Raw genomic sequence first — 18,584 nt, 5'->3', positions numbered from 1 at the left:
TTTTAGCCGGGTGCTCCACCCGGCTAGTTTTGGTGAGCACCCGGCTGTTATCGGCTTGCCTCCTCCTATGCTGTAAGTGTTGCGCACAGAAGCACCGGACCTGCATTCTCTCATATTGCCCCACCCGGCTACTATTTCATGCCACCCGGCTGGAAAAAAATTCTGGGGAGAACACTGCACACTACAGAGGAACTGTAGTAAAGAGCAACAAAATTGCAAATTTTTTACAATATTAATTTAAAAATGGTTTGGTCAGTGTTGCCCGTTGTAAAAACTTTCCTCTCCCTGATTTACATTCTGAAATTTGGTGGCGACATCTTTACTGCTGGCAGGTGATCACTGCGGAGTGTTTGTTTACTGAGAACTGGCAGCTGGAAACCGACATTTCCCACAATGCAAGGAGGTTCACAGACAGCAAATGGTCAGGGCCATGGCCTTGACATGACACTGTGGGAGGGGTTTCACCACAATATTAGACATACCCTCCTGATGATCTACTCGAGAAGAGGTAAAGATTCCTCGTGGGAATGGGGGTATTGGTTATGGATTATCCCAATCAGTAACTGATACCCCCATTCCCACGAGAAATCTTTACCTTTTCTCGAGTAGATCATCAGGAGGGCAAGTCTAATATCAGGGTTAAAATTTATCTTTAAAGATCATCTAAAGATTTATTTTATAACTTTGTATTCTTCTTTCACTAAGGAAAATAATAAGTAGAATGAGTAGATGGGTGCACTGCCTTCACTATCCAATCAGATGCTTGCGTTTGCAAAGGGGGGGGAGGGGCAGAATGGGGGAGGGGGACATCTAATTGGTTAATCCACATTTCCTGGAACTGGGCTATTCAAGCTTTCATTAATTTCATCACTCTCCACTCATTCTTTGTTTTGTACCAAAATCCTGTAAGACCTTCGCCCATCATTCGGATGCATCGTTTTACACGTTTATATACAGAGGTGAACCGGTCACCAAAGTTCATGGTCACGCTGGCCCAAGGATCGGAGAGGACGGTGATCTCCCCGCCGTGTGCCGGCAGCGGATCTGGAGAAGTCTTATTGCTGTGGTTTAATAGTCGGAATGGCGGCGGAACCATTTTGTGTAAGTCAGTTTTGTGGTCCTTCTCCCTGGAGTGGTTGCTTGGGATGACGCAGACCAGGAGGCGGATCCTCTGCTCTGACGCAGGAGGGGAGGTCAGTCCTTGTGTAACGTCTGATGCAAGTGCAGATATAGTGGCTTCTTAGTTAGCAGCTGCAGTTTCTTCCGCTTGAAGTCTGTCGGCTTTTTGTAGCTGCGAATGAAGAGGGCAAAATCAGAATGTAAGTATAAAAGGCATCTAATTTGTTGCAGGCTTACACAGTTGAAAGGACGTGAGCTTAAAGAATAACTATCAGAGAAACTCATTCTGTAAACCCCACCTACCTATAGAGCTTTTAGCCAGCAACAATAGAAAGCTTTTCAGAAGTCTCATCACAGCCTGTGGGAAAAAAATGCCTTGTATATCACAGGCCTGCTTCATGAGCCGCCATCGATACCAAGACTGTACCATGTAGATAGGTGCCACATCTCTGACATTCACAGAAGAAGGATTACTGTTAACCTCAGCCCTGCCCCCACACACTGCTTCCTCTCAGATCTGAGAGATTTTTCAACTACAGAGAAAGGATGTTCTTGGACTTGCATCAGCATGTGACAGGAGACCCTACAAACACTGCTCATGGGCATGAGGGTAGTGGCAACCCCATACACTGGGGAGGGAGGGGGGGGCAGGGAGCAGTAGGGCTTTCCTGCTGAAAACTATTGGAAATCAGTGTGCAGTGTGTGCAGGCAATGGCTGATATGGTAACAGATGGAATGGATATTGGCTTACAATATAGCCCTCCCCTTCACAGGGCCAGATGTATCAAAGCATTACCGACCGTTTTTCCTTCTTAAACAGTTCAGGGGGACTGTTCTGCATGATAATAAGAAAATTCTTAAATCCTACTTAACCCCCTTGGCGGAACAATAAATCCGCCAGGGGGCAGCGCAGCACTTTTGTTTAATTTTTTTTTTATTAAAAGCATGTAGCTAGCCTAGCGCTAGCTACATGCTTCCCCCCTCCCATCGCTATCCCTCCCACCCCTCCGATCGCTGCCGGCGCTTTTACCCTGCAGGGAATCCCGTTCTGAACGGGATTCCCTGTATGGGCTTCCCCGTCGCCATGGCGACGATCGCGATGACGTCACGGACGTCATCGACGTCCTGACGTCAGCGGGTGTCCCAATCCACCCCTCAGCGCTGCCTGGCACTGATTGGCCAGGCAGCGCAGGGGTCTCGTGGGGGGGGCGGCGCAGCGGATACCGGCGAATCGGCGGCGATAGTTATGCACATGCAGCTAGCAAAGTGCTAGCTGCGTGTAGCAAAAAAAAAAAATTTATGTAAATCGGCCCAGCAGGGCCTGAGCGGCACCCTCCGGCGGCTTACCCAGTGTCCAGCACGGGGTTACCACTAAGGAGGTTAATAGTGGAAGTTTAGCATGCATTTCTAGAACTGCACTACAGTTAAGAAAAGTGCAAATCCATCCTTAAACTGCCGCAGATTAAGAAGTGCTTAATAGCACTTCTACAGATTGTGCAGTAGTGCAGGCTAGGCATGATTTGTGAAGGAATCCTCCCCCTGATGAATTCCTCACAGAGCCTGCCAGTTATCAATGCAGCAGATATATTGGTTACCTCAGCAACTGGTTACCTCAGTTACCTCTGTCTGAAAGACCTTCCTAACTCCTATTCTTAACCTATTTTGGTTCCTGGACGTAGTTTCTACGTCCAGGAACCATGCGCGCTACCGCGCACTCCCGGCCACGGATTCGGTAGCCAGGGAATCAATGTATCGGTCTACGGTGCCCGATCATTGATTCCTCTCCCCCGCTGAAAAAGCGACAGCTTCTCTCGGAAGCTGCGCCTTTTCTGGCCGTTCCCTCTGCGATGAGTCACTCTAAGCGTGTGTTACGCTTAGGCCCCGTTCACACTGCACGCGTTTCCAGCCGCGTTTTGGAAACGCGTGCAGATGGCCGACACGCACGACATCAGACATTGCATAGAGTGCAATGTCTGATGTTCACACTGCATGCGTTCCGGACCTGTGCGGTCTGGAAACGCATGCTGCACGCAATTTTTGTAAAAACGCATGGCTGTCCCATTAACTTTTCAGTGATGGGATCAGCCACGCAACGCATACGAACGCGGATGGCGTGCGTTCGTACGCGTTGCGGTCCGCATGCGTTGCGGTCTGCGTTCCGCAGTCTGAACGGGGCCTTAGAGTGACGTCATGTAAACAAACTCATGGCCGCCATCTTGTGGCCAAAAAGTAATACTACACCTGTAAAAAAAAAAAAATTTAAAATGAACACACATTTACATTATCAATCTATTGTTTACCTCCCACCCTCCCAAAACTACCCAAATAAAATGTTTACAATAAAAAAAAAAAAAAAAAAACACATGTAAATATTTACCTAAGGGTCTAAACTTTTTAAATATCAATGTAAAGATGAAATATTTCTATATTTTTTATTTTAAACTTGTAAATAGTGATAGATGCAAAACGGAAAATATGCACCTTTATTTCCAAATAAAATATTGTCGCCATACATTGTGATAGGGACATAATTTTAATAGTGTTATAACCGGGACATATGGGCAAATACAATACGTGAGTTTTAATTATGGAGGCATGTATTATTTTAAAACTATAATGGCTGAAAACTGAGAAAATGAATTTTTTCCGTTTTTTTTTATTCTTCATGTTAAAATGCATGTGCAGTAAAGTGGCTCTTAGCAAAATGTACCCCCCAAAGAAAGCCTAATTGGTGGCGGAAAAAACAAGATATAGATCAGTGCATTGTGATAAGTAGTGATAAAGTTATAGGCTAATGAATGGGAGGTGAACATTTCTCACGTGAAAACGACGGAACCTGAATGGGTTAAAGAAAACCTGAACTGAAAATTAGAAGTCAAAATTAGCATACACAAGTCATACTTAGCTTCCCAGTAGTCTACTCCTCAGTGTCTTTCTCCTGTCCCGCGTGCTGTTTGTTCACTGTGATCAAGGGAATTTTCCGTCCTCCATTTTGAAAATGGCCATTACCCATAACAGCATTCTGGTCAGCACACAGTTAAACTGTAACATCGCCCACTTGAGCCATAGGGAAACATGGACATTACCTGGTACATCAGTTTTCCTCTCAGCTATAACTGACAGCAACTGATATTTTACTGACAGTAACTGATATATTTCAGATCTGACAAAATATTGTCAGAACTGGAAGGGAATATTATCAGGAGAAAATGGTGAGCTTCTGAGAGGAACTGATGGCAAGGTAACCATGTAATGTTCATTTGAAGTTACCTCATGTGTTTATTTTAAATATTTTTACTCAGTACAGGTTCTCTTTAACAGTTTAAGAAGGAAAGTGCACTATCCTGTGGTTTCTTAAGATGACTGAGACGGAATTCTAAAAACCTAATATTTTGTCTCAGACACTCTTGACAAATATCCCCCTCAGTCTCTGATAGCAATGAATGAATGGAATGGGGAAGAAGGGAGGAGGTGAGAGGGGGAGAGAATAACAAAGACAAAAAAAGAGCAGAGGGAGAGGAAATTGCGAGGAAAGGTGGTGGTCCAGGGCTCTTACTTACAGTTCTATTACCATCTGTCCTGGTTTGATCTCATCCATCTCCATGAAGGCAAAACACTTTGTGCTTGTAAATCTCTTCTTCGGCTTGTAGTGCTTAAACTCGAAGAAAATAGCTGCCCCTAAAATACAAACACAGGGAGAAATTAACTGCATGGAAATAACAGTGAGGAGTTTCTGGGACTTAGTACAGCTTTTCTGAATACTTTCTGTTCCAGAGTGCCTTTAAAAAGGAACTGTAGTGAAAACAATGAAAAAAACGTTTTTCTTCTACAATGTTAATTTACGGCAAAGTCACCGGTATTCGGCACTGGCGGGGATGGTCGGATGCCAGATACATGTGCTTGCAGGTTGCTCGAGCAACCGGCCAAAATAGAGCCAAACTCCCCCCTGAAATACTTACGGAGCCTCTAGTGACATTTAGCAGTTTCCCTGTATCTCCCTGAAGCTCCTAGCAGCTTTCCTGCTTCCCCAGTACATGGAAGCCAGAGTGTCAGCTGACCCACATCAGGTCATGTGACACTCCGGCTTCCGTACACAGATGGCAGAAGCCGCTAGGAGCCCACAGGGAGAAAGAGGGAGGCTGCTATGCATCGCTGGAGGCTCGGTAAGTACTTAAAACATGTCAGCACCCACTGAGAGCCTCCAAAAGAGGTCCCAGTTATCCCCTCAGGCATGCCGGTTGAGACTTCGGAATGCCTGAATTCTGGAAACCGGTGACTGCTGTATAAATGATTTAGTCAATGTTTGGCCATTGTAAAATCTGTCCTCAGTTCAATTTAAGCTGGTGTCTTAATTGCATCATCATACTGTTCGGGTGTAAGTCACAGACAATCTCTGTAAAGGCCCATACACACGGCATACATTTGTCTGTAGTTGTGAGGCAGCGTCAAACAGACAAGAGAAAACAGCATATTTATGGCAGCGACAGATCGAGTTTGCGACAGTTGTACATACGTGACAACAGACAGAGTGAAGACACGACGGAAGCTGTCTGCCACAGACTACGTATAGTAATAGTACTATGGTAGCGACTCTGCTGTCTGTAGAAGACTTTCTTACACACGACAGAACACCAACAGACTAAGCGACAATTTGTGAGACAAAAGTCACAAGAGATTCACCAGTTGAATTGCTCAAACATGGCTGTGTCTGCAGACAGTCTGCCGATAGTCTTAGTCTCTTGCCGTGTCCACACGAACAAACCGTCACACAAACGGTCGCTCAACACGTGTCTGTACAGACATTTGTATGTCGTGTGTATGGGCCTTAATAGATTGCAGCTTATAGTGCGCACAGTCTGTTACAGGAAGTGGCCAGTGTCGAGGGCTCCTGCCATTGGCTAATGAGAGATCTCACAGGCAGACAGAAATAAGGTGGGCTATAACTCCAGTCACGTGTCAAACCTTTTCAGCTTAGCAGCAGAGGAAAAAAGCAAGTAACGTACCTTTTGTAAGTTTCTCAACGTGTTTCTGAATTTCAATTTCAACATTAAAGTGAACGTAATTGTCTTCTTTCCGGAGGGCCATGGGGGTGTCTTGTACTGGGGTCATATCTATACCATTTAAATCTGAAAAACAAAGTCATGAGAACTTGTGCATTACATCATGCTGAGAGAATCCGCTATATAAGAGGACATTATCAGCAGTTTATAAGCAAACTTCCTGCATACAAGTGGTCAGACAGATCCTAAAATACATTCACGTTGATGCAAATTTTATCTTAATTATTTTCAAAATTATGCAGCCCGGTAATGGACCACTCAAAAGCACGAGCTACTGCCTCTGCCTGCAAGCGCAAGCTACTGCCTCTTCTGCCTGCAAGCGCAAGCTACGCAAGCGCAAGCTACTGCCTCTGCCCGCAAGCGCAAGCTACTGCCTCTGCCCGCAAGCGCAAGCTACTGCCTCTGCCCGCAAGCGCAAGCTACTGCCTCTTCTGCCTGCAAGCGCAAGCTACGCAAGCGCAAGCTACTGCCTCTGCCCGCAAGCTACTGCCTCTGCCCGCAAGCTACTGCCTCTGACCGCAAGCTACTGCCTCTGCCCGCAAGCTACTGCCTCTGCCCGCAAGCTACTGCCTCTGACCGCAAGCTACTGCCTCTGACCGCAAGCTACTGCCTCTGACCGCAAGCGCAAGCTACTGCCTCTGACCGCAAGCGCAAGCTACTGCCTCTGACCGCAAGCGCAAGCTACTGCCTCTGACCGCAAGCGCAAGCTACTGCCTCTGACCGCAAGCGCAAGCTACTGCCTCTGACTGCAAGCTCCTGCTGGCAAGTGCGAGCTACTGCTTCTGACTGGTCCAACTCTAAGCTAAGTTGATTTGCTGAAAATGAACATTAAATTTGGCAAAAAATTTAAACATGTAATTGACCATCTCCTTTTAGGGTGGCCATACTTCCACAGATTTTTGCCCAATAGGAGAAACAGATCAATCCTATGTTGAGATTCAGATCAGAGAGGGATCAATTCCCCCATACACTGCACACAGATTTCACCATTAAATCTATTGAAAATCTATCAAACTGCAGCGCTGTACTGTTTGATGCAGTGTAACACTGTGGGGCGTCGATCTACCACCGCATCCGATCGACTGATATTTACTGTCTGGTCTGAACGTAATTTAGATCTATTTTTGATGCGAATCGATCATGGTCACAATTGATGCATTCGCTGTGTGACAGATAACCTGCATAGTGATCAAATCTGCAGTAAAAACCAGTGTGTCTGTGTGTGTCTGTGTGGTATGGAAGCTGACATATTTACCTCCTTTTAAACAATGCAGATTGCCTGGTTGTCCTGCTGATCCCTCACTGTTAATACATTTAACCATAGACCCTGAAAAAGCACACAGATCAGGTTATCGGACTGAAGTCTGACTGGATTACCTGCATGCTTGTTTCAGGTGTGCGATTCAGACATCACTGACTAGAAAGATCAGCAGGGCTGCCAGGAAATTGGTACTGTTTAAACTACTTCAGGACAAGAGCAATTTTCACACATCAGCGCTGCTCCAATTCATTTGCCAATAACTTTATTACTACTTATCATACCTAAATGATCTATATTTTATATAATCTGTGCGGTAGGCATGGGCCATGCGGCAACATGCTGCAGACTTTGCATCGGGAATGCAAATAGGTAATTTTATTAAAAAAAAAATCATGAAATAAATTTTAATAAAAAAATAAATAAACATTGGGGGAGCGATCAGACCCCACCGACAGAAAGCTCTGTTGGTGGGTAGAAAAAGGGCAGTAGTGTCTGAATCACACACCTGAAACAAGCATGCTGATAATTCAGTCACACTTCAGTCAGAAACACCTAATTTGCATGCTTGTTCAGGGTCTCAGCTAAAAGTATTGATCAGCCGGACAGCCAGGCAATGTGCATAGTTTATAAAGAAAAAGAATATGGCGGCCTCCATATCGCGCTCACTTCAGGTGTGCTTTAGACAACTCAGAAATTAAAGGTGGCCATACACTTATAGATTTGCAGCAGATTTAACCATCAGATTTCTGTCAAGCTGAATCGGACAGGAATCTATCTGATGTGTGCCACACACTAGGAACAGATTTCCAATAGATTTCAGAATGATCTAAATGCATTATTGGACCACTAGATCCAATGCAACTCTATGGGCCATCGATCTGCTGCCAGCAGCTGATCAACCTATATTTTCCATCCTGTCAGAGAGATAAAAATCGATCGAAATCGTCCACAAATCGATCGTTTTGATAGAATTGATTTCCGATCGATCCAGTCTATAAAATCAGTTGATCGATCGATGGCTGAAATAGACCAGTGTATGGGCCCCCTTAACTTTATTCCCCAAGACTGATAGCCTAATCAGCTGAATCGATCACAGGAGCTGACACTCACCCTTCACGCTGACCGTTATGTACGGATCAATACACTGACCGGCGTCCTTCAAGCCGATCTTCTCAATCCGTATAGTGAGCAGAGTCATTCCGGGTTCCGACGGTAACCGCGGCAACAGAGTACCTGCAATAATAAAGAGCGCTGTAATATCTTATCGGCCATTCCTGGCTCTGCTAACACACAAACACACAGATAGATAAGTAGATAGATTTATTTTAAAGTGGATCCGAGAAACTTTTACCTAACTGTATTTCATAATTGTGCCCCTTACATACCGGTATATGCCGCGGAGGAGGAGGCGGCGCCGTTACAAAGCCGGAAGCTGCCGAGTTTTCAGAGGCAAGGGGGCGGAGAGGGGAGTGAAGTTTCCACAGGCTGAGGGCTGGAGATGCAGAGCAGCTTGCCTGTGTGTAATGATGACAAGCAGAACATGGCCTCTCTCATTGTATCACAGGAGGAAATAATCAGGGCTGTGGAGTCGGAGTCTGAGTTGAGGAGTCGGAGCCTTTTTGGGTACCTGGAGTCGGAGGTTTCATAAACTGAGGAGTCTGATTATTTGTGTACAAAATCCACAGCCCTGGTAAGTATTAGACTAAAGGAGTTGGAGTATTTTTGGGTACCCGGAGTCGGAGTCAGTGGTTTCATAAACTGAGGAGTCGGAGGATATTTGTACCGACTCCACGGCCCTGGAAATAATCATATACTGTTGAAACTGTGTGCAGCTAGATTTACTGAGTAAACCATCTAAACTTTAGATAAGATATATAGACAAAGTTACTTTTTCATCACGGATCCACTTTAAGGTGCCCATAAACCTCTCAATCTGCCAAAAGATCGATCATCAGATAGATCTCTGTCTGACTGACAGATGAGCCTGCAACATTCACTATGGGCCCAGGGGGTGCAAATACACTTACGGGGAGACACCATTACCACCGCATCCCTGATTGGGCCCTTGTGCCCAAGATTTTCCAGCATGCCCAATCGATCTGTTTAGCCAGATAGCGACCTAAATGATTGATAGGGTGGCCATGCTGCAGAATCGATATCTGCCAAATTCGATCATTCTGATTAAATCTGCCAGGTAACAGCATTCACATGCATCAGTCATCACAACATCGCATACTGTTACCGCCATGTACCTGAGCTTGCTTGATCGATACATTGCGATCGATATCGTCCATTCAGACTAAACTAAACATTACAACCTAAAAACTCGAACTGGACTAAAACAAAAGAGAAAACAAGAAAGCCAAGTAAAGGAATGTGCTCCTACCTTGTACGGCTCCTGTAATGATGGCGGGACACATGCAGAGCCATGCGTGGAGGTGACCAGGGAAGGAGGGACAATGGTGGTGACAACAAGCATGCAGGTGACAGAGAAATGACAGCACGCATGCGCTGGTTAGAGCCATTACACTATAAAGTGCGTAACGCACAACATCACACAGCAGGATTATCACAGCGGGGCGGATCTAGTGAGTTTGGAACTCAAGTTTGCAACCCTAACTCCAGTCATATCTGAAAATGGACTTGCTGTAAAGTTATTCCATTATTTAGTCAAATTTATAAAGACTACTTCAACTTTTTTTTTTTTACGAATATATCGCTCCCCATAACTAACACAATGCTGCAACCTTCATTCCCCATCCCTGTACCCTTCTTTATCTTCATAATCATGTGACACACACCAGACAGACAGTCAGTCCATGGAGCCATATAACTTTGAAAGGACAACTGAAGTAAGTGTAATACAGAGGCTGCCATATTTATTTGCTTTTAAAGGATACCACAACTGACATGTGGCATAATGAGATAGACATGGGTATGTACAGTGCCTAGCACACAGATAACTATGCTGTGTTCCTTTTTTTCTTTCTCTGCCTGAAAGAGGTAAATATCAGGTATGTAAGTGGCTGACTCAGTCCTGACTCAGACAGGAAGTGACTACAGTGTGACTCTCACCGATAAGAATTTCCCCCTTTTTTATCTCTTTCTTTCTCTCAGAAGCCATTTTCTTCTAGGAAAGTGTTTTATAGTTGGAATTTCTTATCAGCGAGGGTCACACTGTAGTCACTTCCTGTCTGAGTCAGGACTGAGTCAGCCACTTACATACCTGATATTTAACTCTTTCAGGCAGAGAAAGAAAAAAAGGAACACAGCATAGTTATTTGTGTGCTAGGCACTGTACATACCCATGTCTATCTCATTATGCCACATGCCAGTTGTGGTATCCTTTAAACAATACCAGTTGCCGGGTAGCGTTGCTGATCCATTTGGCTCCAGTAGTGTCTGAATCACACCAGAAAAAAAAGCATGGGGCTAATCTTGTCAGATCTGACAATGATGTCAAAAAACCCTGATCTGCTGCATGCATGTTTAGGGGCTGTGGCTAAAAGTATCAGAGGCAGAGGATCAGCAGGATAGCCAGGCAACTGGTACTGCTACTTAAAGGATACCCGAAGTGACATGTGACATGATGAGATAGACATGTATATGTACAGTGCCTAGCACACAAATACCTATGCTGTGTTCCATTTTTTCTTTATCTGCCTGAAAGAGTTAAATATCAGGTATGTAAGTGGCTGACTCAGTCCTGACTCAGAAAGGAAGTGACTACAGTGTGACCCTCACTCAGGGCCGGGCCGAGGCATAGGCTGGAGAGGCTCCAGCCTCAGGGCGCAGTGTAGGAGGGGGCGCAAAAATGATTCAGCTGTCATTCCTAATTGTGTTTGAAGCAGAAAGAAATAAGAAAAGGGGATACATGGCAGTGACTGCAGGCCAGATAACTAGAGATTAAGGTGTTGGGGAGGTTGTGGGCCCTGGGGCTCCTCTTAGTCTAATAGCAATCAGTGTGTGACGGCTGGGGTGGCAGGGATGGAGGGGCGCACTTTGGTGTCTCAGCCTTGGGTGTTGGAGGACCTTGTCCCGGCTCTGCCCTCACTGATAAGAAATTCCAACTATAAAACACTTTCCTAGCAGAAAATGGCTTTTAAGAGCAGGATAGAGATGAATAGGATCAATAGTTCATAGATATAATAAATAAAACTGTGTAATATCTTAAAAAGTCATTTTAGGAGAAGGAAGACAGATCAGATACAATAGTTTATTTCATTAGTTTATTTTTGCTTCGGGAGTCCTTTAAAAAGGAAATGAATATGGAACCTCCATATACCTCTCACTTTAAGTGTCCTTTAAAGGGAACCAGAGCTAATGGAAGGAAAAGCTGTTATACATATCTGGGGCTTCCTCCAGCCCCATACGCGCTGATCGATCCCACGCCGCCATCCACCGCTGTCTGCATCTAGGAGAACCGGCTTCCGTCAGTGACGTCATTGGAGCCAGCTACGCAGGAGAAATGCGCCCTCTACGTATCTTTCCATACACTGCAGCAGAGATACGCAAAGAGCGCACTTCTGCTACGCTAGACTGGCTCTGACTGGCAGCAGAGCGGGATCCCGATTCTCATAGCTGCGGGCAGCGGTGGATGGCGGCGTGGGAGCGATCTGTGCGTATGGGGCTGGAGGAAGCCCCAGGTATGTATAACAGCTTTTCCTTCCATTAGCTCTGGTTCTCTTTAAGCCCATTTTTGGCCTGGGACTCACTAGAGAGCGCTCAGCAGTGCTTTGAAATCGCCAGCAATTCCAAAAGCACTATGTAATGAAAATCAATAGAGGGCATACCATAGTAATGATTGTGATTTTCCAAAACCGCAATCATGGTGACAGCATTTTGGAGTGTTTTACTCCAATACGAAGCATCACTTTTCAATCGCTGTACAAAGTGATTTTGCAGCAATTTTACAACCAAATCTAATGGGAGCATTTGGGAGCATCACCTCTAAGTTAAAAAAAATGTAACCATGTATACAGACTTTGGAGTAGAGTTCTTTCTGTGGGTGATGCATTCGACTGCAACAGCATAAACTCAAACCTTTCAACCTCGCGTCAATTCTTGCTATGTTCTGATATGACCCAGTCAAGTGTCCCATGTCTGTAGATCACTTATGTTTGCCAGTCTCAATAAATCAACCCCAACGTCACAAAAAAGCAAAATGCCCAATCTAAAGGGCTGTGAGACATGAGGACCATCTGCATGCAACTACAAAGATTGCTGTGTATTTACAGTATATAGTTACATCTTCTGCAGTACTTTACAGAGTACATAGTCATGTCACTGATTGTCCTCACAGGAGCTCACTATCTGATCCCCACTACAGTCATAGCGTAATGTCCCTGCCATAGTTTAACCACTTCAGGACGAGAGCAATTTTCACATACCAGCGCTGCTGCCGTTCATTTGCCAATAACTCTATGACTACTTATCACACCTAAATGATCTATGTATTGTTTTTTTCCAGGACAAATTATGCTTTTAGTGAGTAATATAGTTTGATAATTATCTTATTTTCTATGCATTGTAAAGGGGAAAAATGGAAAAATTGGAGGAAAAAAACCCCCACACTTTTCTCTATTTACATCCATTATAGCTTTACAATACACAGCTAACTATAATTTAAACCCACAAATGTTATTTGCAAATCCATCCTGGTTATTACAGCATTTAGACTACGTTCCTAGTAAAATGTATACTGTATGGTGACAATATTGTATTTGGAAATAAGGGTGTCTTTTTTCTGTTTTGTGCTTTCTCGTACACCATCGATGATTACAAAACCTTATTTGCAAAAATAACAGTAATATACCCTCATGGCATACATATTTAAAAAGACAGGTTCCTAAAGTAACAATATAGTTATTTTATTTTATATTCTTTTTACTTTGTTTTCATTTTACAAGTCTTGGTTTTGGTACAGAATATACAAAATGTTTATTGCTTTCGATTCAGTTTGTTACTAAAAAGAACACACAAAACATAGCCCTTAACCCCAAGGGCTGGTGCACACCAGAGCGGTTCTGAAGAGTTTTTTTAAAACGCTTGCAGGGGGAAAACCGCTTGGCTAATGAAAGTGAATGGGCTGGTGCACACCAGAGCGGGTTGTTTTTTCCACAAACTCACGGGCTGCAGCAGTTTTTAGATTTCTGAGGCGTTTCTGCCTTAACCTCCCTGGCGGTATGATAAATGCGGCTGCGCGGCCGCGGGAGGGTTTTTTTCAAATTATTTTTTTTTTTTTAGCATGTAGCTAGCCTAGCGCTAACTACATGCTTCCCCCCTCCCTGCGGCGTCCCCCCCTCCGCCATACCCACCGATCGCCGCCGGCGCCGCTTGCCCATAAGGAAATCCCGTTCTGAACGGGATTTCCTTGAGAGCTTCCCCCGTCGCCATGGCGACGAACGGAGTGACGTCATAGACGTCGCCGGCGTCACAGGGAATCCCGATCCACCCCATAGAGGCTGCGCAAGGGGTATGCGGGGGGGGGGGGGGGGGGCCTGTATCGCGGCGGGTAGCGGCGCATCGGCGGCGGCGATCAGACCAAACACGCAGCTAGCAAAGTGCTAGCTGCGTGTTTGAAACAAAAAAAATTATGTAAATCGGTCCAGCAGGGCCTGAGCGGCACCCTCCGGCAGCTTACCCAGTGTCACACACGGGGTTACCGCCAGGGAGGTTAATGTTAAAGTACAGGAAAGTGGAGAACCGCTCTGAAAAACGCTAGATCAGAGCATTTTCCAGGTATTTTTGTTACAGAAGCTGTTCAGTAACAGCTTTACTGTAACAAGATTTGTAATCTGCTACACAAAAACGCTCCAAAAAACGCTAGGCATGTTTAGAAAACATGCCTAGAATCGCTCCAAAATCTGCTTCAAAAACCTCTAGCGTTTTGCAGACCTGCTAGAGGTTTTTGGTGTGCACTGGACCTGAAACATCCTAAAATGTATTCTACTACTTATGGTTAAAATGTTACCGCACATGTCTTGTGTAGCTATACTAATACTTTACCAAGGTTTATTATATTTTTGAAAATTTATTTTTATGTTGCACTGAGTTTGTCCCTACCCATTTCTTATATGACATGGGTCCGAGCTTTAAAACGCACCAAAATGTATTCTACAACTCGTCCTGGATAAAATTATACCACATGTGCCCCATTTAGTAGCAAACTGGTGGTGCAATCTCCACAATTACACTGGACGTGTATACTCGTCCATTTATTTGGCTGAAGTGGTTAAAGTTGAATTACCACCATCTCATTCACCATCCATAACAATTATATAAATCTTTAATTCCTGTCAGTCGTTAAGGAGAAACATTCCCATGACCCCTTCTTACCCGGTACTCGGATGGGAAAGGAGTCTGGGGAGCCGACTCCAGCGCCGCCATCCTCTTCCTCTGCTTCCACTTCCAGGCTCTCCTCCTCTCCAGGGGCCAAGATCCTCCTGGGCATGAGCAGAGGGCACAGCCATACATAAAGTTAAGTGATGCATTAAGGCCACAGTATAGACGCAATTTTATTTGCATTTAAAATTGAGGCTGAAGTGTAACTGGGAGAAGAAAAAAAAAAAGATACATTACTTTACTAAGGAGGAGGAAGGCTTTGGATCCTATAGAGCAGGGGTCCCAAACTACCGGTCCGCGGCCCACTGCTGGTCCGTGGGACGTTTGCAGTTGGGCCGCGGGACTGTCCTCTTGTGCTCCCACCGCGGCTGCTGTTACCTTAGCCGGCGGTCGCTCCCTCTGTATTCCCCTCTCCTGCCCGTGTAACCAATTCACAGCAGCGCGCCCCGCGGCTGCGGTGAGGAGGCAGGAAGCAGGAGAGAGCGGTTCCCATAGCAATGGCAATACACATTACCGCTACAGGAAGCCACTGCCCTGCTTCCTGCCTCCTCACAGCAGCCGCAAGGCACGCTGCTGTGAATCAGTTACATGGGCAGAAGGGAATATAGAGGAAGTGGCCGCTGGCTAAGGTAAGGGCAGCCGCGTTGGGGGACGGCTATACTGGGGCACTACCTACCCATACTAGGGCGCTATACTGGGGCACTACCTACCCATACTAGGGCACTATACTGGGGCACTACCTACCCATACTAGGGCGCTATACTGGGGCACTACCTACCCATACTAGGGCGCTATACTGGGGCACTACCTACCCATACTAGGGCACTATACTGGGGCACTACCTACCCATACTAGGGCGCTATACTGGGGCACTACCTACCCATACTAGGGCACTATACTGGGGCACTACCTACCCATACTAGGGCGCTATACTGGGGCACTACCTACCCATACTAGGGCACTATACTGGGGCACTACCTACCCATACTAGGGCGCTATACTGGGGCACTGCCTACCCATACTAGGGCGCTATACTGGGGCACTACCTACCCATACTAGGGCGCTATACTGGGGCACTACCTACCCATACTAGGGCGCTATACTGGGGCACTACCTACCCATACTAGGGCACTATACTGGGGCACTACCTACCCATACTAGGGCGCTATACTGGGGCACTACCTACCCATACTAGGGCACTATACTGGGGCACTACCTACCCATACTAGGGCGCTATACTGGGGCACTGCCTACCCATACTAGGGCGCTATACTGGGGCACTACCTACCCATACTAGGGCGCTATACTGGGGCACTACCTACCCATACTAGGGCGCTATACTGGGGCACTACCTACCCATACTAGGGCGCTATACTGGGGCACTACCTACCCATACTAGGGCACTATACTGGGGCACTACCTACCCATACTAGGGCACTACCTACCCATACTAGGGTGCTATACTGGGGCACTACCTACCCATACTAGGGTGCTATACTGGGGCACTACCTACCCATACTAGGGCGCTATACTGGGGCACTACCTACCCATACTAGGGCGCTATACTGGGGCACTACCTACTCATACTAGGGCGCTATACTGGGGCACTACCTACCCATACTGGGCACTATACTTGCTATACTGGGCACTATTCTACCGGTCCCCGGAGAAATATTTGGTCAGAAAGTGGTCCCCGGGTCGGAAAAGGTTGGGGTCCTGCTATAGAGCCTTCCCATTCCTCTCCTGGGCCCTACGTTCCTTCTTGCGCTTCCTCCCCAGTTAACTGCCTCTGCTAACTGCCACTGTGGGAGGTTCAGAAGTCTTTGTGAGCCCGAGTGCTCCCGCAGACGGGCCACTCAGTACTGTGCATGCGCAAGCACACTTTCTTGTGCACATGTGCAGTACAGAGCTGCCCCCCCCCAAGGGCTCTCAAGACTTCAGGATCCTCCCATGGCGGGAGATTTGAAAGGGGGTGACAGAACTGGAAGGAGGAGACCGTAAGAGGAACAGGAAGGCTTTGCAGGACCCAGAACCTTCCCTCTCTTTAGGCAAGTTCTATTGTTTTTTTCAGATTCACTTCAGATTCTCTTTAAAAACAATTCAATTAGTGATACAAGAAATTATTTGTTTAACTAAAAATTGTAAAGAATATATATTATAAATGTAGCAGTAAAAATACATGCATCACCAATTTACAGATCCTGATCTTCACCTCAGATCTGCCAGTTTTCTCCCAGTCAGCCTAAACCACTCCCCTTTAGTCACATGGACACAACGGGGGGAGTGACTTTTTGACTCGACAATGAGGCAGTATCTGTATCCATTTCTGTATAGTACATAATCTACGTATGGTCTATTTTGTGTAGCACAACCGTGGCGAGTATGCCCTTTTACCCTCCCTTCTCAAAACACAAACACACACACTGCGCGCACGCACACACACACACACACACACACACACACACACACACACACACACACTCACACTGCGCACAAACACACACACACTGCGCGCACACACACACACTGCGCACAAAAACGCACACACTGCACGCGCACACACACACACACACACACACACACACACACACTGCACGCGCACACACTGCACGCGCGCACACACACACACACACACACACTGACACACACTGCACGCGCACACACACACACACACACAAACACACTGCGCACACACACTGCGCGCGCGCGCACACACACTGCGCACAAAAACGCGCACGCGCGCGCACACACACACACTGCACGCGCACACACACTGCACGCGCGCACACACTGCACGCGCGCACACACTGCACGCGCGCACACACTGCACGCGCGCACACACACACACACACACACACACACACACACCGCCTACACCGCACGCGCACACACACACACACCGCGCGCACACACACACACACACACACCCACACACACACACACACACACACACACCACACAGTACACCGTACACATACACACGCACACACCACACCCACACACACCGCGCGCACACACACACACACCACAACCACCACACACACACCACACACCGCGCACACACACACACAGCGCGCGCGCACACACACACACACACACACACACACACACACACACCGCGCACACACACACACCCACACACACAGCGCACACACCGTACACGCACACACACACACACAGCGCACACACACACACACCGCACACACACACACACACACACCGCACACACACACACACACACACACACCGCGCACACACACACACACACACACACACACCGCACACACACACACACACACACACACCGCGCACACACACACACCCACACACACAGCGCACACACCGTACACGCACACACACACACACACACACACACACACACACACAGCGCACACACACCGTACACGCACACACACACACACCACACACACACACACACACACACCACACACAAGCACACACACACCGCACACCACGCGCGCACACACACACACACACCGCGCGCACACACACACACACCGCGCGCACACACCCACACACACACACACACCGCGCGCGCACACACACCGCACGCACACACACACCGCGCGCACACACACACCGCGCGCACACACCGCGCGCACACACACACCGCGCGCACACACACACCGCGCGCACACACACACCGCGCGCACACACACACCGCGCGCACACACACACACCGCGCGCACACACACACCGTGCGCACGCACACACACACACACCACACAGCACACACCACACACACACACACACACACACCCCCACACACCCCCACCGCA

The 18,584-nt window shown here is 46.9% G+C and overlaps 1 protein-coding gene across 2 annotated transcripts in view; it reads right to left on the bottom strand.

Annotated features, from left to right (window-relative positions):
- Positions 1-605: 605 nt before the first annotated feature.
- AIDA (axin interactor, dorsalization associated) overlaps positions 606-18,584 on the bottom strand; it is an 84,787-nt gene continuing 66,808 nt past the window's right edge. The window contains exons 6-11 of one of the 2 annotated variants that reach the window (XM_068279682.1): positions 14,779-14,885; positions 9,827-9,838; positions 8,551-8,673; positions 6,123-6,245; positions 4,680-4,797; positions 606-1,291 (exon numbers count right to left, since the gene is read on the bottom strand). In XM_068279682.1, the coding sequence (XP_068135783.1) occupies positions 1,195-1,291; positions 4,680-4,797; positions 6,123-6,245; positions 8,551-8,673; positions 9,827-9,838; positions 14,779-14,885 (580 nt within the window). In that variant the 3' untranslated portion in view covers positions 606-1,194. The remainder of the gene's footprint in view (positions 1,292-4,679; positions 4,798-6,122; positions 6,246-8,550; positions 8,674-9,826; positions 9,839-14,778; positions 14,886-18,584) is intronic. The other variant, XM_068279683.1, reaches the window with a different exon arrangement.

This window comes from Hyperolius riggenbachi, chromosome 4 (assembly GCF_040937935.1).
Source record: "Hyperolius riggenbachi isolate aHypRig1 chromosome 4, aHypRig1.pri, whole genome shotgun sequence".
Taxonomy (NCBI): domain Eukaryota; kingdom Metazoa; phylum Chordata; class Amphibia; order Anura; family Hyperoliidae; genus Hyperolius; species Hyperolius riggenbachi.
Note: the sequence above shows the minus strand (reverse complement) of the source record. Positions and strands in the feature narration are given on the sequence as shown.